The sequence below is a fragment of the Panthera onca genome, chromosome B2 (genome assembly GCF_046562875.1).
Source record: "Panthera onca isolate mPanOnc1 chromosome B2, mPanOnc1 haplotype 2, whole genome shotgun sequence".
Classification (NCBI taxonomy): Eukaryota; Metazoa; Chordata; class Mammalia; order Carnivora; family Felidae; genus Panthera; species Panthera onca.
In genome coordinates, this window is record NC_138343.1 from 11,081,514 (window position 1) to 11,104,346 (window position 22,833).

A 22,833-nucleotide genomic window follows, 5' to 3' on the forward strand; every position below is an offset into this window, starting at 1 on the left:
TCCTCCAACCCCACAATGAGAAGATTTGCTGAGCCAGCACGTGAGATGCACTAAGAGCTTTTATGAAATACTATCCCACAAATTAAAAAGCACTAAAAGAAACTAGGTTAATGCAGTGATTTTGTCCTATGAAACATCTATGTATGTAGCAAAATTCCTTTAGCATTGCAAATGGCCTTTAATGTCCCTGAGATGTGACTATTAAAAAAAAAAAAAAAAAAAACAAGGGCACCAGGGTGGCTCAGTAGGTTAAGCGTCTGACTTCAGCTCAGGCCACGATCTCATGGTTCGTGAGTGGAAGCCCCACATCGGGATCGGAGCCTGAAGCCTGCTTCAGATTCTGTGTCTCCCTCTCTCTCTCTCTGCCCTTCCCTCCTTGTGCTCTTTCTCAAAATATAAACTTTTTTTTTTTTTTTTTAATCATATGTCATTCTACCCAACGATGACCTCGTGGGCTTGATCTAAGCAGGCTGGCCCCACACCCAGACGATTTTACCTCCCCCCAGATTTCTTTCTTTTTTTCTTCTTTTTAAGGGCTTAGATGAATCTGCGTTTTTTAACTTTTTAAAAATTATTTTTAAGTAATCTTTAGACCCAATGTGGGGCTTGAATTTACAACTCTGAGATTAAGAGTCGTGTGCTCTACTGACTGAGCCAGCCAAGTGCCTCTACTTCCCCCAAATTTCTGAGGGCAGGAGGGGCTGTGGGTGACAGCCCTGTGGCTGTAAGTGCTACACTTCTCTGGGCTGCAGTGACCCAGGGCAAATGGGAATCCTATGCAGTTCAAGGCCACCCATTCCACTTCTGGATCCCGGAAAGCACTCTTTCAAATTGCTCAAGGAGGTTCCCCAAGTTAGCCATCTCCTAGGTTACTCAGGAGACTCTCTTTCCCGACCATGAGAAGGATGGGTGGTCTCTGTAGAGTCTGTCTTATCACCCGGCAAAAGAAAGGAGAGAACAGGTGGAGTCCTCTGAATATTTTATTCCTCATTTTCTTCAACAAGCAAGGCTATAGCCAAATTTCTACCCTCCCCACCCTCTTTCTTGGATTTCATTCAGATTAACACAGACCCACCCATTTCTAGATTCTTTTTCAGTATAAGAGGAAGGCAGGACATTAAAGACGGCACCCTAGACTTTCGATGTTAATAATCTCCCCTGTAACATAATCTGTAAGTTTTCTAAGTAAAAACAAGAAATCTTGGCCCTAATATCTGATGCTGGAATAAATGATCAATTAAAACACTTCCTAGCTTCACGCCATTAAGAAAATATTTTGAGGGGCGCCTGGGTGGCTCAGTCTGTTGACCGTCCAACTTCGGCTCAGGTAATGATCTCACAGTTTGTGAGTTCAAGCCCTGCATCCGGCTGTCTGCTCTCAGCTCAGAGCTTGCTTTGGATCCTCTGTCGCCCCTACTCTCTGCACCTCCCCAGTTCATGTTCCGTCTCTCTCAAAACTAAATAAAACATTTTTTTAAAAAAAAAGAAGATTTTGAAATGCAAACACACTTCCTATAAATCCAACTCAGGTTCTTCTGTTTCGTTAGCAACATAATGTAATCCAAGACTTAACATCTTCCATTCAACTGAGGGAAACGGCTCTTAGACATGGCTACTGAAACCTTTTCTCATCTCAGAAACTCTTCCAGCAGAAGAGACACCATGGAAAAGAAGCTGTCATTTCTTGGGGCGCCTGGGTAGCTCAGTTGGTTGAGCATCTGACCTCAGCTCAGGTTATGACCTCACGGTTCATGAGTTTGAGCCCCGTGTAGGGCTCTGTGCTGACGGCTCGGAGCCTGGAGCTTGCTTTGGATTCTGTGTCTCCCTCTCTCTCTGCTCCTCCCCCTCTGACACTCTGTCTCCATCTCTCAAAAATAAATAAACATTAAAAAAAAAATTAAAAAAAAAAAAAAAGCTGTCATTTCTTTCAGCCAGAGAAAAGTGAAGATTAATTCAATTCTACCAAGATGATTTTCATATCTGGTTTACTGAAAACCAAAGTCCTTGAAAAATAAGTGTTTAAAAAGGGGAAATGTGTCAGACCTAAAAAGTCACAGAAATCAAGGGGATGGCTAATTTGAATGAACCTAATAGAAATTAGATTCTAAATTGCACAATTTTTTTTCTAACAGTCTCTATTTTGGCTAATTTTGAATTGGAATATGGCCACATACTAGGTAAAAACTACCCTACCTTGGAGAAGCAAGCTGCCTCAAACAGGTGGAGCACACTTTAAAGTCATGCAATTCTGTCTCAACAACAGATTAATCCAATCTTGCTTCCAAAAGCAGGGATTTTTGTTTCTCAGAGTGAGAGTCAAAGTGTGCCTTTGAGGGGCACCTGGCTGGCTGTTGGTAGAGCATGCAACTCTCCATTCTCAGGGCTGTGGGTTCAAGCCCCATGTTGGGCACAGAGGACAGAGGTTACTCGAAAAAAAAAAATATATGCAAATTTCATTGTGTGTTTCAGAAACTTTTATACAAGAAATGGTGAACTTCTAAGCTGCTATTAGCTGTCTCAAGCTATTGCAAAAACAAAGACTTTTTCCCAATGTCCCCTCTATAGTGTCAATAACACCTGGGAAAAATTTCTGCTTTCATACCTGCACAGAATCTCTTCTGACTTCCTCATTAGGAGTCTAAAACCCTGTGTAAAGCTGTCTAAACTCTTTCTTTTATTAAACCAATTCTAAAAATTTTTTTATCTTTTCTAGAACCAATTGCAAAGATTTTAAAGATACAAAGATACAGTGCATTTAGAATTGCCCACTAAAATCAGAAACTGGTTTCTAAATCTTAGAAAATCTGGACCAAAGGAATGGTTAACCATCTGTTATCAACTTCATGTCCCAAAATCTTACCTTAATTCCAAAGTTATGCAGTTGCCTAGCAGCTGCTAATCCTGCTGGACCAGCCCCGATAATGATGACTGATTTCTTTAAAAATAAAAAAAATTTAAAAAAATTTAAAAATGGAGGGAGGGGGAAGGATCCAATTAGAGAAATGAAAACAATAAAACAATATACCCTGTTAGTTGTCTAGAAGGTACTAACCACCAAGCCATGTTAGCTCATCTACATTTCTTTGATGTTCACAGAAAGCTATTTTCCTAAAGAACACGGAAGTGCTGGTCTTAAGGAGTCCCCTCCTCCTTACAGTTCCTGACACTCTTCCCCAGAGCAACCCACGTTCTACAAACGTCTTGCTTTATAACTTCTGTGGTGATGATGTGGCTGTTACTAGTATCATTAACTAGTATTCACTAGTATCTGCATGCTAGCACTGATCATGGTGGTGGATGGTGTCCCCGTTAAGGCAACAGTCACCTACGTTGTGGTAATCTTTAGGAAGAAGATGCTGGTCGGTGCCGACGTTAAGAACCCCCGTGTTGATGAGCCCTTTTCTCGTCATAAAATAAAGTATCCTCTCCACTTCCTGAACGCATCGGATGCGCACGAGACCCCGAACGATGATGTGAGGAATACATTTCTGAGGTGTAAGAGCTTCCTGTGTTTGAAAACAAAACCAAGCTGTTAAAACAAATACAACACGTAACTCTTGGTTCCTCCAAAAGTTAAACAGAATGACTATATGACCCAGGAATTCCACTCATATACACTGAAAAGAACTGACAACGTAGGTTCCAACAAAACTCACAGCAGCACTATTCAAACTACCAAAACGGTGGAAACCATCCAAGTGTCCATCAACGGATGAATGGATAAGCCAAAAGGGGTATACCCATACATGGAATACTATCTGGCCATAAAAAGAAATGAAAGTTCTGGGGTGCCTGAGTGGCTCAGTCGGTTAAACCTCTGATCTCGGCTCAGGTCATAATCTTACAGTTTGTGAGTTCAAGTCTCACGTTGGGCTCACCGCTGTCAGCAACGAGCCTGCTTCGGATCCTCTGTCTTCCTCGCTTTCTGCCCCTCCCCCTCTCATGCACCCTCTCTCAAAAATAAATAAAACATTAAAAAAAATGATATGAAGTTCTGATGACTGCTACCACATGGATGAACCCCGAAAACGTGATGTTAAATGAAGAAGCAACTGACAGAAGGCCACATGTTGCACGATTCCATTTATATAAACTACCGCACTGGGCAAGTCTACAGAGACAGGAAGTAGACTAGTGGTTGCCAGACTAGTACTGGGGGAAGGGAGGAATGGAGAGTCACTGCTTAATGGGTGTGGGCTTTCCTCTTGGGGTAACAAAAAAGTTCTAGAACTAGATATGGAGACAATCATATAACACTATTTACTTAATGCCACTGAACTGTACATTTTCAAAGGTAAAAATGGTAAATTTTACATTGCATTTTACAATTAAAAAAAAAAAAAACCACCTTTCAGGGTATATGAGTCCATCAGGTATCACTAAGATATAGTAAGATCAGAGGGAGGTTTGCCTTATGAAGGACAAAAAGAAGAAAGGGACAAAAGGAAGATACAGCAATTTGCATTTTCTCTCCTAATCCTCTCCCGTCCCACAGAAGAACAGCTAGAGGGAGCATGGGCTGACCACATCGTAAATACATTCTTGACTCAATAAACCACACAGCAAGGGCCACTGCTGAAGCCCACACTGCCACTGGTACTGGCAGAAAAGCTGGATTCTCATCACTGATATGAGGAGACAGATTTAGGAACTTGTTTAAAAAGGGGAGAGTGGCGCCTGGATGACTCAGTAGGTTGAGCGTCTGACTCATGATCTTGGCTCAGATCATGATCTCAAGGTTCATAAGATCGAGCCTTATGTCAGGCTCTGTGCTGACAGCCTGGAGCCTGCTTGGGATTCTTTCTCTCCCCCTCTCTGCCCCTCCCCCGCACACATGCCCCCTTTCTCTCCCTCAAAATAAATAAACAAGAACAAAAGACACTGCCTTTCCCTACTCATCCCAACTTTGGCAAGGTCTCGGAACATTTCAAAGATTCAAGATTAACGTAGCCTTGACCCAGCGTCATGACACACAGAGAGAGCGAGTGGGGGAAGGGGCGGAGAGAGTGAGAATCCCAAGCAGGCGCCACACCGTCAGCACAGAGCCAGATTCGGGGCTCAACCTCACAAACCACGAGATCGTGACTTGAGCTGAAATCAAGAGTCAGACACTTAACAGACTGAGCCACCCAGGCGTCCCCTTACAATTTTCTTAATAATATTTTCTATAGCTGACTTTAAGAATATACTATGCAATACACACAACATACAAAACATGTGTGAATCAACTGCTTACGTTACTGGTAAGGCTTCCAGTCAACAGTAGGCTATTAGAAGTTTTAGGGGACCCAAAAGTTGTATGTGGATTTTTGAGTGGGTAGGGGATGGAGTCAATGCCTCTAACCCTCAGACTGTTCAAGGGTCAAGTGCATGCTCAAAGTATTCAAGAAATAACATTGGCTTGCGATGCTGCAGAAGGTAAAGAAATTTGTTTTCATGAAAATAAAAATGATTTCAAAATCTTTGACTCATAGCCTCTATATATGTGTTTTCCCACTAAAATATTAAACATAGGTAATACATACTATTTTATTAAATATTAAAATAGATCCAGGCTGATAAGTTCAGGATTTTTTTCTGTAAGCTTCTTCACCTGTATCAATTGATTTTCAAAGTCAAATGAAAAGAAACGTGAAGAAAAATGAATCCAAGACTGTTTTTCTGAAAAGTGTATCTTTGCAACTTATTTACAGAAAATTCTGACCACAATTTTGTTCAGTTCAGCAAATGTTTATTGAGCATCTACCTCAGGCCTGCTGGGGAGGAAATGAACAAGTCTGCCTTGTCTAACCCACTTACATAATTCATATAAGTTGTAGTAACAGCCATAACCTAATCAGGCCACCTCATACTGGATTCTAACCCAGTGAGATACCAGGGTGGAATTGGAGTATCTATTCTTTTAAATATTTGCGAGAGACAGACAGACAGACAGACAGACAGACAGGGAGGGAGGGAGTGTGAAGGAGCAGGGGAGGGGCAGAGAGTGAGGGAGACAAGAGGATCCAAAGCAAGCTCTGAGCTGTCAGCACAGAGTTGGACGTGGGACTCGAATTCACCAACAGTGAGATCATGACCTGAGCCGAAGTCGGACACTTAACCGACTGAGCCACCCAGGCACCCCTGGAATATCTTTCTTTAATCAAGATTAATTTGGCAGTCTTGCCAAAGGTTCTGGATTCAGCAGTTCCTCAAACAATTGAAGAAATTAATCAGAAAAATATTAGGGTTAGGAAATCCTTTGTTGTTGTTGTTGTTTTGAAGCTCATATTCCCTTCTCATTTAGCCTCACCCCTTTCCAAGTAGGTGCTGCGTGAGGCCCCTGACATCTCTTCAGTCCCAGCAAACAGCAAAGCACTCACTAGTCTCCGCGTTGGAGGATAATACGATGTTAAGACTCTGCCTCCGGGGGTTTATGATACAATCTTTAATGTTTTACTTCTCTTCCTCTTGGCATTCACAGCGGAACGCGCTCGGAACCAACTCTGCGCCATACACGCACTCACTAGAGTCAAGAGTTCTGATATGATCTGAAGTGGTGGTTCTCAGGATACAGAGACTTCGCACCCCTTGGGTAATACTTGGAGACACCTCTGATGGTCACGACCAGGGGTGAGCTAGTGGCATCTAGAAGGCAGAGGCCAGGGATGCCGCGCAACATCCTACGGTGCCCGGGACAGCCCCCCACACAAAGACCATCCACCCAAATGTCCGCAGTGCGCAGGTGGAGAATCCCCGATCTAGAAGGGCCCCCCGCCCCGCCCCACGGCTATCGCAGCCCCTCTCTTCCCAGGGCGGCCTCCGCCCGCACGCGTCAGCTCACGTCCCTTCACTTACTTTGCAGTTAGTGTACCACAGCGCGAGGATGAGGTTCCTCAAGGCCAGGTACATGGTGGGGTCTCGGGAATACTCCGGGAACTCATAGAGCTCGTCCAGCTCCATCACGTCTGGCCTCACGCACAGGGCTTTACCGCACTCGTTGGGCTGATAGAAAGGCTGGAAGTACCGGTTCATGCCTGGAGCTGACAGAAGACACAGACGGGCAAATCCCACGGCCGTAACTTCCAAACCCAAACCAGGGAAACGCCAGGGCAAGACCAAACCGCAAGCGCCATGGTCTGTCCTACGATAAATTTCCTGCTTCCTCTGTCCAGCCGATGAAATACACACGAACTACCTATTTTCCCCATTCTTTCCTCACAAATTTAATTTCCATGGCATGGAAAATTTTTTTTAAGTTTTAACTGGGGTAACAACACCTGCCATAAAATCGACCACCTTCACCGAGTTCAGGTGTTGCGTGCAGCCAGGTTGAGCACGTTCACATTGCTGTGCAACAAATCCCCCGAAATTCTTTATCTTGTAAGACTGAAACTCTGTGAATGTGAACTCCCCATGGAAATAGGTGTTAACTCATTGGAATTTTTCTGATTAAAAAATGGGGCGCCTGGGTGCCTCAGGCGGTTAAACCGCTCAGGTCATGATCTCACGGCTTGTAAGTTCGAGCCCCACGTCAGGTATTGTGCTGATGGCTCAGAGCCTGAAACTGCTTTGGCTTCTGTCTCCCCTTCTCTCTCTCTGCCCCTCCCCCACTGTCTCTCTCTCTCTCTGAAAAATAAATAAAACATTAAAAAATTTTAAAACAATGAATAGGTTCATAGAGGTACGTATCAATCCCTGACTCCTCTGAGAATCCTTGAACAGTGGGGTAACATTTACGGGGATAATCTATCCTCAGTGCTGTTTCTATGAACAGAGACTATTAACATAACAGGTACTTAGTTTTTTCTAAAGCCAGAAAAAAATGCTTTTTCCTAATCTGCCTTTCAAGAACATTGTCCCTATGTCATTAAACATGACTTCAATGGACAGAGAGTATTTTCCCATGATTTAACCACTCCCCCATTGCTGCACATTGAATTTTCATCTAATTATTTCACTATTATCAACAATGCAATATAAATCTTTGGACTCACATTTGATAATTTACTTCGATAATTAATTTAGGATAAATTCCTAGAATAAAGGGTGTCTGTCTGTTTTAAGGTTTTCAATTCACAAACTGTCCCTCACAAATGCCCATACCCACATATAGCATTTGCAAGCCTGTTTCATTGTACCTTCATTAACCCTGGGATTTATCACTTCAGCTTTGATTCTGACCACCTCCACATTTTTAGAGGGCCCAGTGTTATTTGGTTAAAAACTTTAAAAAAATGCTTCCAGGTCAAAATCTATTTGCACCACCAAACATGAAGTTTGTTAGTGTCCAGACAGAGGAAGGTCTAAAATTGTTCCTTGTACACTAAGAATTCCAGTAGAGAATTTTAAAGATCCATTTAAAGTAAACGGTCAACAGCAGGTCTGGCCTGACCTGATGTTTTGGATTATTTCCAAGAGTGGATCACTTAGCTGAGATTTTCAATGGCTTCATTAGAAGCAGAGAGACTGGGGAGAGAGGAAAAAAAAAAAAAAAAAGAAGGGCGACTCATACAGTTAAAACTATCTTCCAGTATGTCCGAGTTTGCATTATCTTCAAATTATGTAGCCACCTAAATTTCAAATAAAAAACTCCTTGGAGTGACTGGGTGGCTCAGTCAGTTAAGCAGCTGACTTTGGCACAGGTCATGATCTCACAGTTCATGAGGTTGGGCCCCACATCGGGCTCTGTGCTGACAGCACAGAGACTGCTTGGGATTCTCTGTCTCTCCCCCACTCGTTCTCTCTCTGTCAAAAATAAATAAACGTTAAAAAAAAAAAAAAAAAAAAAAAAAGATGGGGCGCCTGGGTGGCTCAGTCGGTTAAGCGTCCGACTAAGGCTCAGGTCATGATCTCACAGTTTGTGGGTTTGAGCCCCTCATCAGGCTCTGTGCTGACAGCTCAGGGCCTGGAGCCTGCTTCAGATTCTGTGTCTCCTTCTCTCTCTGCCCCTCCCCTGCTCACACTTTGTCTCACTCAGTTTCTCAAAAACAAATAAATGTAAAAAAGGAAAAAAAAAAAAAGAAATAAAAAGAAAATGTTGTTAAAAAAATAAATAACAATTACTCCTTCAACTCCGTAGACGCAATTCCTGGACGGGTGTTACAGATTTCACACTATGGAGGGGAAATTAACTGCACGATCTACACAAATGATACAACTGAGCCACGGCATAACTAAATGCATGAAATAATGAGGGGCCTTCTATCAGGCCACACACATTAAGAAAACGTCTTTTGCGTTCTGCTCGCCCACACGTGCCCGGGGAAAGAGGGGCAGGGGAAGCAGGGAGGGCCACGACCGGCTCTCACCCGGCGCAGAGGGGGCCGCCTTGGAGGGCTCCAGCTTCCCGGGGCTGGTGCTGCCGGCCGCGCGGTGCGTGCTGGCGCAGGAGGGGCTCATGCCCACGCAGTCGGGGTAGTAGGCAGAGAGCAGGGGTGCCGCCACGCTGTCTTTCAGCAGAGGAGGGAGGATGAGCATGGAGTACCACCAGTGGTTGGAAACTTCCGACACCCTCTGAAACGGGGCAGACAAGACAGAGAGGCGCAATGGCAGACAAGAACCGTACGTGCAGACCCAGCCAAGGACAGAGGACGCTGTGCGTCATTCACCCACGGCCCTCTCACACTCAACCACCCTACACCAGGGCTCCGCACACTCCGATTTAGAAACAAAAAGAGCCGAGGGTCGGGGCGCCTGGGTGGCTTAGTCACCTGGGCATCCGACTTCGGCTCAGGTCATGACCTCACAGCTTGTGAGTTCGAGCCCCACATCGGCTGGCTGCTGTCGGCATAGAGCCTGCTTTGGATCCTCAGTCCCCTCTCTCTTTCTGCCCCTCCCCGGCTCACACTCTCTCTCAAAAACAAACATTAAAAAAAAAAGAAAAAATAGCCAAGGGTCCGCGGAGAGAGCGTTTCCTAACAGAATTCTTTCAGAAGCACAGCAACAGCCTCCTCCTGTGCCCCTCAAACACCAACACCCTCAACCGCCAACACCAAATAAAGCTGCGTCCAGTACGTTATTATCTGTGCAGCATAATTACACGTAACGTAAGAGTCAGTACAGTCCACTACGCTGCAAGCTCAGGTTTCAGTCTGACACAAGAAACTTCTCTCTGGTCAGTAATCATTCATGATCTACCCCCCCGCCCCCTTTTACTTAGGATCGGAAGGTAATGGAAATTACGAAACTAGGCAGAAAAAAACAGCTCTCCTGAGAAGCAGCCAAGCATTACTCCTTTTTGCTAGAAGGTACTAAAAACTTTCAGAGGGAGGAGTACACTACAACTATCAAAATAAGATGCTAAATGTAGAAATGAAAAAAGCAGCTATTTTTGGCCTTAAAATATGTGATCGCATTCCAGAGCTGATTTAACATATGGAGTCATCGGATCGAAGCATCTGCAGGATGACTATTGCACTAAAAATCACATTTACTTGGCTTCTAAAGCGACACTGCCTCCAATCCTGTGTCAGACGGCCTTTTCTAAACATGATCTTGAATGTATGTTCCAAGAATTCTAAGAATCTGACACAGGAGAACCTTGAGCTCAGGGACCCTCTGCTGTCAGCTCTCCAGGCTCTGAGCAGATGCTACCTGCCATCAAGTGGGGGTTTGTGAACTCGAGGTCCAGAGGGCGAACGCGGTCCGCGGATGCCTTTTGCTTGCCCCTCACCTTTCACAGGGTCCAAGCGTGGGACAAGCATTTTTCAGTTTACTAAGGGCCCCAACACCCCCTATAAATTATTCCCAGCTGCTTCACACATTGGCTGTACCAGCTCAGCCCCTGCAGGCATTTCAATTTGCAATCTGTTCTCAAGGCTACCCTTGCGGCCTGCCTGTGCTGCACTGAAAAAAAAAACAGAAACTTCAGTTCCTTCCCCGACACACCAGGGCTGCCTCTGGGGACTCCTTCCCAGCATAACCCCAAGGAGAAAGGACACGGAGCGTTCAGACCCTGACAGTCCATCCACATGGACCGCGCAGAGGTCAGAATGGAAGTGCCCCAGCAAACATGAACCCAAGCTCTTCCCAATCTCTTCTGCTTCCTGGGTCTTGCAGCTGTTGGTGAACGGAGGACCCAAGAGAGGCCCTGCCACCCTGATACCTGCTCCCAATCCTTCTTCCCCCTGAAGCTGACGTGAAGGTGCTCCAACCAGCCTCTGCCCTGGGATGTGAGCCGCTCCAACAGCAACTGATGCACCAGCACCCCATCCTGCCGTTCTGAGAGCATCCACTCGGCACAGTGGCCACTCCTGGACATGCGGCAAGAATTCAGCTGATGCACCATCACCATTCGGCTGATGTACCCTTGACGATTGGGTACCATCAAGTACCCAGCTCTCACTTTCACTACACATGCCATAGAAGAAATCGTACTTGACACAGTGAATCGATTAGCACAGTTAATGAAGTAGCCACTACACTGGGTTAAATGGTGCTCCCCCAAAGTCTGTGTCCACCCAGAACCTCAGGACGTGACCTTATTTGGAAACAGGGTCTTGACAAGCGTAATCAGTCACACTCTCTAAGAGGAGAGTGAGCCCTAAACTCACTGCAACTAACGGCCACATAAGAGGAGGAGAAGAGGGGCGCCTGGGTTGCTCAGTTAAGCTTCCGACTCTTAATTTTGGCTCAGGTCTTGATCTCACTGTTCGTGAGTTAGAGCCCCGCACTGGGCTCTGTGCTGACGGTGCAGAGCCTGCTTGGGATTCTCTCTCTCACCTCCTCTCTCTGCCTGTCCTGTTCTCTCTCTCTCTCTCAAAATAAATAAATAAATAAACTTAAAAAAAAAAAAGTTTAAAAAAAAAAGGGGGGAGGAAAAGAGACACAGGGATGGGGAGACACACAGGAAGAGGGTCACAAGGCAGAGAATGCAGTGATACTTGGACAAGCCAAGGAACGCCCAGGGTGGCTTGTAACATCGGAAGCTGGAAGATGCAGGATGAATGCTCCCCTGGAGCCTTCAGGGGGACAGCGGCCTTCATCTCAGACTCATAGCCTCTGAAACTAGGAGACAAGAGGCTTCTGTGGCCATCAGCCACTCAGGTTATGATCATTTGTTACAGCAGCTCTCAGAAGCTTATACAGCACTCAAAGTTCACAGCCTGCTTTCAAAGTGACCCTAAAAGCCACAGGAAGAGAACCGGGGTCAAGCAGCTGCTCCTGACTCTCTCTTAGCCAAACACAAGTAACTGGCAGGTCAAATCTGGGAACTCTTCCCAACTTTCATTTTTAAATTTATTTTTATTTATTTTGAGAAAGAAACAGAGAGCAAGCAGGGGAGGGGGAGGGAGAGAGGGGAGGAAGGGACAGGGAGAGGGAGAGGGGGAGGGGGGGAGGGAGAGAGGGAGAGAGGGAGAGAGGCAGGGAGGGAGAATCCCAAGCAGGCTCCACACTCAGCACAGAGCCTAACGTGGGGCTCAAACTCACAAACCCTGAGATCACGACCTGAGCTGAAGAGGCAGATGTTTAACTGAGCCACCCAGGTGGCCCAATCTCTTCCAAACTTTTTAAAGTTCTTACATCCCAAGCATATGGCCTCTGTCCTAAAGTTTCAGATTGCTCTGCATGCAAAAGGGTCTGATGTCAGGAGACAGATCCACAAGGTACTGCAACTATATTTACAGTCACGTTTTCCTTTCTGTCTAGAATCTCATCCTGTCTACCTTGAATCCAGAAAATACTTGGGCCACTGCTTTCCTATGGAAATGCTTGAGGGTAAAATTAATTATTAAAAATAGGCGTGTGCTTCACACACCCCTTTATATAACAGAATGGATTTCAAGTAGATTTAAGAGGCGTCAATCCTCCCTTGGCCTAAAAATCAGTCACAGTTCCTGAGTTTCAGACATGTAGAAAAACTGCAAAGTAACACCCCTGTATTACTGAGATGCAGAATAACTCAGAATCTCAGAATTTTAGAAACTCAGAAATGTAAAAAGTCATCTTCTGAAACAGCCATAGGACCGGGCTGTATGGGCCACGGAGACTGCCAGCTCGGGTAGCAAGGATCCATAATTGAAACATGAGGAGGCTTCGCCTGCAGGAAATGCTGCTTCCCTCCCCTATGTGGGCAGGGACAGGACAGAGCAGTTACACAGAGGTCAGAACACACAAGAATACTCTCGTGGCTGAATGTGGGCCAAGACCATCAAATTACGGGCCTCTTGTTCTTTCCCTGGAAGGATTCACATGGAGATAAGGTCACAAAGTCACCCACAAGAAACCAGTATAACAAGGCTGATGCTTGTACTAAGGCAAGCCATCAGCTCCTTCCCTTTTAACTCAGAGCAACAGAATTACTTCTCTTTCTTTAAGGTGGTGGGGGGGGCACCCATGATACCACTACTGCTGACATGTCCATCATACAGGTGTCACGTCAGATCAAAAGCCTTTGATCGGCACCCAAAGAGAAACTCATAAAACCGTTATTGTCACTGACTTATTCAGTACTTATCATCGAAGGCACACTGAACTGTAGTCTAGGACGTGCACAGATACTCACTAGATCCTCTGGAAGGCAACAATGATCTGAGGTCTCAGGCTGCAAAAGAGAAAACCAAGTGTTAACTAGATTTGCTTACAAAATACAGGTGTGTGAATGTGCCCTCCGTAAGACACCCCTTTTCACCTACTCCATTAGCACAAGCAAAAAGTGTGATAAAACACCGCAGGAGTGAGAGTGCGGGAGACCCAGCCACTCCCGTAAAGATGCGCCAGGTGGAAAGGTAAAGGAAGAGAATGATCTAGAGAGCGATTTGACAAAATAGGCAACACTTAAATGCGTGATAACTGGGCACCCTCTCTCACAGCTTAAGACATACAAGCTGTATGCCCAGCGATTCAAACTCCGCCAGATTTTCGAGAGGCACCTTCACACATGTGCACCAACAGACACAGCAGAAATGTTCAAAGGAGCACTGTCCGTAATAGAAAAAAGCTAAACACAACGCAGAAGTCCATCAAGAGTAGAATAAATAAAGTGTGTTACGTTCAAAGAGCAGACCACTACACGGCGATCAGAAGGAACGAGCCACAAAGCACACGCTACAACATGGACACGCTCCCACACATAACAGGGACCAAGAAGCCAGGCCCAGAAGAGCACATACCGTAGGAGTCCATCTACATAAGGTTCAGAAGCCAGCAAAACAGGTCCAGTGTTGTAAGCCAGGACTGTGAGTTGGGATGGAGGGTATGAGCGAAAGGGGGTGCAGGGGGGCTTCTGAGGGGTTGAGAAGTGTTGGATTTCTTCACTGGGAGCTGGCTAAAGGGGGACTCTGAGAAAGTTCAGTGAGCTGTGCATTTGGATTTGGGCATTGCCTGTCTGCATGGTATACTTCAATAAGAAAGTTACCCAAATAAACTGAAGATTGGCATCCCATATGGCCCGGCAAATCTGGCCCCTGGAATATAGTCCAGAGAAACTCTTGCACATGTGCAAGAATGCTCGCTGTATCTAACAGACCCAAAACGAGAAACAATCCTCACATCCACAAACAGGAGAACAGATCCACTGTGGTAGGTAGATTTATGCAAGGCAAGACCGCACAGCAGGGAAAATTAATGAACCAGAGCTTAAGCATCAACATGGATGCATGTGAAAAAGCAAGATGCAGAGGAATACAAACCATACGACATAATTTATAACCAGTACAGAAACACAGAACACTTTACACGTTGTTTTAGTTTCATAAATACGAATTAACTCTGCAACAAAAAGCAGAGGAATAGTAAATGCAGAATTCAGAATACTGCAGAATACTTGCAGGGGAAGAAGAGAAAGGTAACTACCGAGGGGCACCAGGGAGTTACAGAGGCCTTGGTAGGGCTCTGTTTCTAAAACTGGATGCTGGGTACCTGAGTGCTTGCTTTGCTTTTTTGTTCCTTACATAACATTATAAATCCTCTTTCATATCTATGCATTAGCTCACAATAAAATGACCGTATATACTTTGACACGGAAATTTCATTTCTAGGGACACTTGGCTCAGTCGGTTAAGCTTCCGACTTCGGCTCAGGTCATGATGATCTCACAGTTCTCGAGTTCAAGCCCCAAGTTGGGCTCTGTGCTGACAGCTCAGAGTCTGGAACCTGCTTCAGATTCTGTGTCTCCCTCTCTCTCTGGCCAACCCCCCCCCCCCCCCGCCAGACCCTCATGCTCTCTTTCAAAAATAAACATTAAAAAAAAAAAAACCAAAAAACAAAAAACTTGGGGCGCTTGGGTGGCTCAGTCGGTTGAGCGTCCAACTTCAGCTCCAGTCATGATCTCGCAGTTTGTGGGTTCCAGCCCCGCGTCGGACTCTGTGCTGCTGACAGCTCGGAGCCTGGAGCCTGCCTGAGGATTCTGTGTCTCCCTCTCTCTCTCTGACCCTTCCTCACACTCACTCTCTCTCTCTCTCTCTCTCTCAAATAAACATTAAAAAAAGAAAAAAAAAACTTCATTTCTGGGAAATGATTCTACAAATATACTGAAAACAGCATAGATACAAAGCTATTCACTGTAGCATGTCAGTAACAGTAAACATTTAAAAGTCACCCACATACCCTTTAATCAGACTAAATTCATCAGGATTCATGCATTCAGTGGACTGTATTATGCCGTCTTTAAGAAAAAAGAGATCTTTATCCACTGATACAGAAGCATCTTTAAGAGATATAAACCGACAAAAGCAAGCTCCAAAACAGCATGTGGTGCTGGCTACCATTCTGTTTAATGTTGTTTTACAAATAAACCCTTCCAGACTTTGTCCTTGACAGAATACTGAGCTGAAGACCAAAGTGACTCTGGGTCAATAAACACCATTTAAATAAATATTTCAAAAGATCAGGCTATGGATGGCAATCAATTGAGACTACAGCAATGGGTCTCAAAGGAAGATCTCTGGAGAGAAAAAGGAGATTGGGAAAATGCGATACCATAGTTAGAAGCTGGAATTTAAGAAGACCATAAAACCTTGAACTTTAAGACGGTGGGAAGCAGGAGGAGAGAAAGACAATTACATTTTCAAAAACGTAAGGAATCTGACACCTCTGAGCTCCACTGAGAAAAAGGACTTGGTGTTAAAATATTTCCAACCATGTGATGAATCAAAATAAAGATGTGAGGAGAGAAGGAACCGTGCTAAAAGAAATCATGGAGAGCAGTAAAGCCACAGAAACACAGGACCAAGAGTAAACAGCGGAGGAATTATGGTTACAGAAAATGAATAACACAACAGCTACTCCAACAAGGCAAACTAGAAAATAAAACCAAACAAGAAAACACTAACAAGAATTAGGAGCAAGGAAAAGGTGAGGTGGACTGAAGTGTGATGTAACTTGCTTTTCTCCCCTTTCATGGCCAGGTGTCAACTTGTAACATCTAAGATTAAAATATGCCATTTTATGACATTTATGATTAAAATGGCGAGCCTGGGTGGCTCAGTTGGTTAAGAAGAGGGGTGCCTGGGTGGCTCAGTTGGTTAAGTGTCTGACTTCGGCTCAGGCCATGAGCTCACAGTTTGTGAGTTCAAGCCCCACACTGGGTTCTGTGCTGACAGCTCAGAGCCTGGAGCCTGCTTAGGATTCTGTGTGTGTGTGTGTGTGTGTGTGTGTGTGTGTCTCTCTCTCTCTCTCTGCCCCTCCCCCACTCGTGCTCGTGGGCGCTCTCTCTCTCTTTCTCAAAAATAAACAAACAAACAACAGCGATTCCAACCTCCTAACATTCTCATTGTATGTTATCTTAACCGTTTAGGGGGTTTCTAGAAACTACTATCCCTTGTGATGAAGAAATAATCATCCCATGTTCAGCAACTTCTTTCACTTTGGCTTGTTCTTTTTTTTAAGTTTTGTTGAATTAAACACAATCACTTAGGGGTGCCTGGCTGGCTCAGTCAGTGAAACGTCCAACACTTGATCTTGGGGTGTTGAGTCTGAGCCACACACTGGGTGTAGAGATTACCTAAAAATACAATTTTTTTCAAAATCTAAAAAAATAAAGACTAAAGAATAAAGAAATGCAATCATTTAACATAAAACCAGCAAGAGTACTTTTCCTCAGTATGAAGGTATCTGTCAACCAGGCCTTCTCTTTGCACAGATGTGGGAACACTCTTGAATAAACCTCATCTAACAATGGTTATTTCATGATGGTGACTCAATGAATTTGTTTTTTGCTATCATCTTTGTTCTTTTCTATACTGCTTCAATTTTTCAATGACAAACATACTATTTTTCTAAAAACAAGCTCATTCTAAAGAAAACCTTAGACTTTTCAAAGTGGCTTAAATTTAAGAAAGTGAAAATGACATAGACCACCCGAAGAAAAATCAAGTTCAATGAGAAAAGGGACACAAATGACCTGAACCATCAGTAGAAACAAAGTCAAAATTGTATTTTCCATCATTACATGTAAAAGATGAGGGGTCATGGGTAACTCCAAACCACAGTTAAACCACAGCCAAACCACAGCCAGTTGAAGGACAGGACGAAGTGATTTTCACATAAACTTTGTGTGTAAAACACACCTAGCATTTAGTAAGTAACATTATTATGCAAGTTATCCAAAATATATATTTTTTAAAGATTTTTATTTATTTATTTAAATATGAAATTTATTGTCAAATTGGTTTCCATACAACAAAATATTTTTTTTAATCGTTTAGAACAACTGTTTAGAAACTTCACAAAAATAGGCTGGGTGAAAACGGTCCAAAGGCTAGCGTCTATTAAAATAGCTGGGGCGTGCCTGGGTGGCTCAATCAGTTAAGCATCTGACTCTGATCTCAGCTCAGGCCTTGTTCTCAGGGTTGAGAGTTCGAGCCCCACATTGGGCTCTGCACTGGGCACGAAGCCTAAAAAAACAGTCTATTTTTGACTGATCTCTGGCTTGAGCTCTCCTTTAAATATTATAATGAAACGTGACTGAGGCGACTTTTCACTTGAGAAGTCATCTGGGGCACAGGTGCTAGTTAAGTTCAGCGCAGCCATGTTACTGTTTTGCTGGCTGGACAGGCTCCCCTTTGCCATACGAGCTCCTCATGCCTTCACTACTCAAACCCCAATTCCCGTCCGTGTCCCCACTCAGCCTAAAAAATGAACATCAGCCCCCTCCCATATTTTTCTCTCCTATCCCACTAAGAGACTTTCTAGTCTGAAGGTTCAGCTTGCACACCAATTTAGGGCTAAATCGAAAGGTTTCAGAACAAGACTGGCTACTTCCCGGGACCCTGATCCCAGGCTTACATGTGTACTTTCCACCCTTCACTCCCACATACCAACATCAATAAAACAGGGATACCACCACAGATCCCACTGACATTAAAAGGGGAATGAGGGAACAGTACAAACAACTCTAACAAGTTTGACAATGTAGATGAAATAAACAAATTTCTTCAAAACCACAACCACCTAGGGGCATCTGGCAGGCTCAGGCAGTGGAGCGCGCGACTCTTGATCTCAGGGTTGTGAGACTGAGCCCTACATCGGGTATAGAGATTACTTAAAAATAAAAATAAATAAATACAACCGTGTAAAACATGTAGAATAAACCATGCATCTGTTAAAAACATTGAATTTGTAATTTCAAAACTTCTCACAAAGAAAACTGGCCTAATGTCCTCACAACCGATCACACCAAACAGTAAGAAAGAAATTATATCAATCTTACACAAACTCTTTAGAGGAGGAGGATATACTTCTCAATTGTCTTATGGAGCCAGCATAACTTGGATACCAGAACTAACTTGGCAAGGATATTATAAGAAAATGACAGATAGTATTCATCATGAACACAGGTGCAGAATTCCAAAACAAGGCATCAGCAAACCGAATCCAACAATACATTAAAAGGATAACATATTAAGCACAAGTGGGATTTTTTTCCCCCAGGAACGCAAGGCTGTTTCAACATGCCAGAATCTGTGTGATTCACTACATTAACAGATTAAGGGTGAAAAACCAATATGATCATCATAAAAAATGCAGAGAAAGTTTTTCACAAAATCCAACATCTGTGGGGCTCCTGGGTGGCTTCGGCTAAGTGTCTGACTTTAGCTCCGGGCATGATCTCCCAGTTCTTGGGTTCAAGCCCCACATCGGGCTCCGTGCTGACAGCTCAGAGCCTGGAGCCCGTTTTGGATTCTGTGTCTCTCTCTCTCTCTCTGCCCCTTCCGCGCTCGTGCTTCTCTATCTCTCAAAAATTAATAAACATTAAAAAGAATTAAAAACAAATCCAACATCTGTTCATAATAAAAAGTTCTCAGAAACCTAGGAATAGACAGGAACCTTCTCAGTCTGATAAAAGACGTCCAAGAAAAACTACACCCAACGCTATACATAATGAAAAAAATACCGAACACATTCCTTCTCAGGTCAGTAACAAGACAAAGATGTCTGTTTTCCAACTTCTACTCAACCCTGTACTGGTGGTCCTGACCAATGTAATAAGACAAGAAGAAAGAGAAAACAACCGAGATTTTATATGTATGTATGTATGTATGTGTATACATATATATACATATATATATATATATATATATATATATACGTATATATATGTATGTTTGTTTTTTTGAGAGAGAGAGAGAGCATGCATGCATAAGCAGGGAAGGGGTGGAGGGAGGGAGGATCTCAAGCAGGCTCCACACCCTGCGTGGAGTGTGAGGAGGGGCTCGATCTCATGATGGTGAGATCATGACCTGAGCCAAAATCAAGAGTCAGACACGTAATTGACTGAGCCCCCCAGGTGTCCCAAAACATTGTATTTTTAGTTTTTTTTTAATTTATTTGAGAGAGAGAGCAAGTGAGGGAGGAGCAGAGAGAGAGGGAGAGACAGGATCCCAAGCAGGCTCCACACCGCCAGCAATGCAGAGACCAACGAGTGGCTCCAGCCCATGTGTGAGATCATGACCTGAGCCAAAACCAAGAGTTGGACGCTTAATCGACTGAGCCACCCAGGTGCCCCAAACACTGAGTTTTTAATTTTTTTTTTTAACGTTTATTTATTTTTGAGACAGAGAGAGAGAGAGCGTGAACGGGATGGGTCAGAGAGAGAGGGAGACACAGAATCTGAAACAGGCTCCAGGCTCTGAGCTGTCAGCACAGAGCCCGACGCGGGGCTCGAACCCATGAACTGCAAGATCGTGACCTGAGCTGAAGTCGGACGCTTAGCCGACTGAGCCACCCAGGCGCCCCAAACATTGAGTTTTTAAAAAACAGTAAAACGGGCTCCTGGGTGGCTCAGTTGGTTGGGCGTCCAACTTCCGCTCAGGTCATGATCTCACAGTTAGTGGGTTCGAGCCCCACGTCAGGCTCTGTGCTGAGACAGCTCAGAGCCTGAAGCCTGCTTCAAATTCTGTGTCTCCTCCTCTCTCTGCCCCTCCCACGCTCATGCTCTGTCTCGTTCTCTCAATAATAAACATTAAAAAAAAGAGTAAAACAGTCTTTATTCACAGTTGATGTGATTGTAGAAAACCCAAAGGAACCTATAAACGATCTTTGAAATTTAATAAGTGAATTCAAGAAAGTCTCTAGGTATAAAATCAACATATGAAGTAAATAGCATTTCTATATAATTTTAACAACTTGACAATGAAATTAAAAATAAATCCTACATATAATTAGAAAAAGCAGAATATCTAGAAATAAATTTAACAAAAGACACCCTCAGTGGAAATGAGAAAAACATTTTTTTTTCTCAACAATTGTTTCTCAACAAATTTCTCAACAATTTCTTGAGAGAAATTAAAGACCCTGAAGAGATAGAGAGATATACCATGCTCATGGGTCAGAACAGAGATCAGGAAACATTTTCTATAAAGGGCCAGATAGTAAATATTTTAAATTCTGTGTATCGTATTTTCTACATCACAACCCCTCTGCCATTGTAGCATGAAAGCAACCATAGCCAATAATGAATGAGCGTGGCTGTGTCCAATAAAACTTTATTTTCAGAGGGGAAGATGGAGGTGGAGTAGAAGGACCCTAGGCTTGCCTTGTCCCACGAATAAAACTAGGTGAACTATCAAATCACCCTAACTACCTGAGAAATTGATCTGAAGACTGGCAGAAGAAACTCCACAACTAAAGATGAAGAAAAGGCCACATTAAAGAAGGTATGAGTGCTGAGATGAAGCTTGGGAAAGAAATGGATCGTGGCCACTGTGGTAGGGAGGGAGCAACTATAGTGGGAAAGGAAAAGGACAGACTGGCACACGGGAGTGCACAGGGAAAACATATCCCCACAGTAAATGGCTTGGAAAGTAAGAAGGGACAAATTCTGTGAGTTCTTGCAACCAACAAGAGTTAAAGCCTAGAGTTCGAAAGGTCAGTGGGCTTGGCAGGGATAGAGCCCAGAGGGCATCGGGGCTACTCTTGGAGAGAAGGCAGGGAAAACAGCCCTCAGACATACAGCATGAAAACTGCAATCTGAAGAGCACCCAGGACACAAAGTGGGGAGGTTCGCTGCTCATCTCAGAGCACGTCCCAGAGAGACAGCCATCACAGAGAGACCCCTCTGGGAACAAAGGAACTGTCAGGCATCACTTCTCTCCTACCCCTCAGCATAAACACAGAGCCACCTGCAGGAACCAACCCAGCACCAACACCTGCTACCTAACTTGCTTACGCCAAGCCTCCCCCACCCATGATCATGCTTGCCCTCCGCAGTCACGCTTGCCTCGATCCCAGCATGGCAGGCCCTGTCTCCCAGAAGACGGGTGCAAACCTTTATCCATATCACGTCTCCCCACCTGGGAGTTTTGCAAAGCCTCGGTTTCAGTGGCAGTGGTGACAGGTCCCATTTCACAAGCAAACTAGAGCACACACAGGCCATGAACCAAACACGGCCCACAAAAGGCAAAGAGAGCCTCTGCAGATGACGAGCCTAAAGGATACAGTGGCCAGGACACAACAGCAGAGCACTCACAACACACATTGGAGATATTCCCAGAAGTTCCAGGCCCTGGGGTACAGGAGGAGCTACATGGCAGGGCACTACAGGACCTCCTCTTCATAAGACCATTACCCTCAAGAACAGATGTAGCTGGCTTTCCTAATACACAGAAACAGGAATACAGACTTACATAAGATGAGAAGACAGAGGAATTTGCCCCAAATGGAAGAACAGGACAATGCCACAGTCAGAGATCTAAGCAAAACAGATACAAGCAACATGTCTGATGGAGAATTTAAAGCAACGATCATAAGGATACTCAACGGACTTGAGAAAAGAGAACAACAGTGAGATCCTTAACACTAAGAAAAAGAATAACATAGCAAAGATAAAGGGCTCAATAAAATGAGAAATGAGAAATGATGGAATGAACAGTACTGTGGAAGAGGCAGAGGAACGAATTAACAGAGTAATGGAAAGTAATCAAGCTGAACAAAAGAGACGAAAAGGAATTATGCAAAGCGAGAATAGATTTAAGGAACTCAGTGATTCCATCAAACATAGTAAAATTTTATTATAGGAGTCCCAGAAGGAGGAGTGAGAGAAAAGGGGGAAGAGCATTTACTTGAAGAAATGATAGCTGAAAACTTCCCTTATCTAGGCAAGGAAGCAGATACTCAGATCCAGGAGACACAGAGAACCTCCAATAAAATCAACAAAAGCAGATCCACACTAAAACACACTGTAATTAACACAGCAAAATAGAGTGATAAGGAAAAAATATTAAAAGTAGCAATACAAAAGAAGACTGTTACATACAAAAGAAATCCCAGAGGTGCCTTGGTGGCTTAGTCTGTTGAGCACCCGACTCTTGATTTCAGCTCAGGTTCATGATCCCAGGGTCATGGGATATAGCCAGGCGTCCAGCTCTGCACTAGGCATAGAGTCTGCTTGGGATTCTCTCTCTTCCTTCCTCT

At 44.2% G+C, this 22,833-nt stretch overlaps 1 protein-coding gene across 4 annotated transcripts in view; it reads right to left on the reverse strand.

The window, feature by feature from the left end:
- The window catches only part of KDM1B (lysine demethylase 1B), a 62,819-nt gene that overhangs the window by 20,691 nt on the left and 19,295 nt on the right, over nucleotides 1-22,833 (reverse strand). For all 4 annotated transcript variants that reach the window (XM_078446601.2, XM_060614704.3, XM_078446604.2 and 1 more), the window contains 5 exons: nucleotides 13,487-13,525; nucleotides 9,291-9,495; nucleotides 6,838-7,022; nucleotides 3,330-3,506; nucleotides 2,861-2,935 (listed from right to left, as the gene is read on the reverse strand). In XM_078446601.2, coding sequence (XP_078302727.1) covers nucleotides 2,861-2,935; nucleotides 3,330-3,506; nucleotides 6,838-7,022; nucleotides 9,291-9,495; nucleotides 13,487-13,525 — 681 coding nt within the window. The remainder of the gene's footprint in view (nucleotides 1-2,860; nucleotides 2,936-3,329; nucleotides 3,507-6,837; nucleotides 7,023-9,290; nucleotides 9,496-13,486; nucleotides 13,526-22,833) is intronic.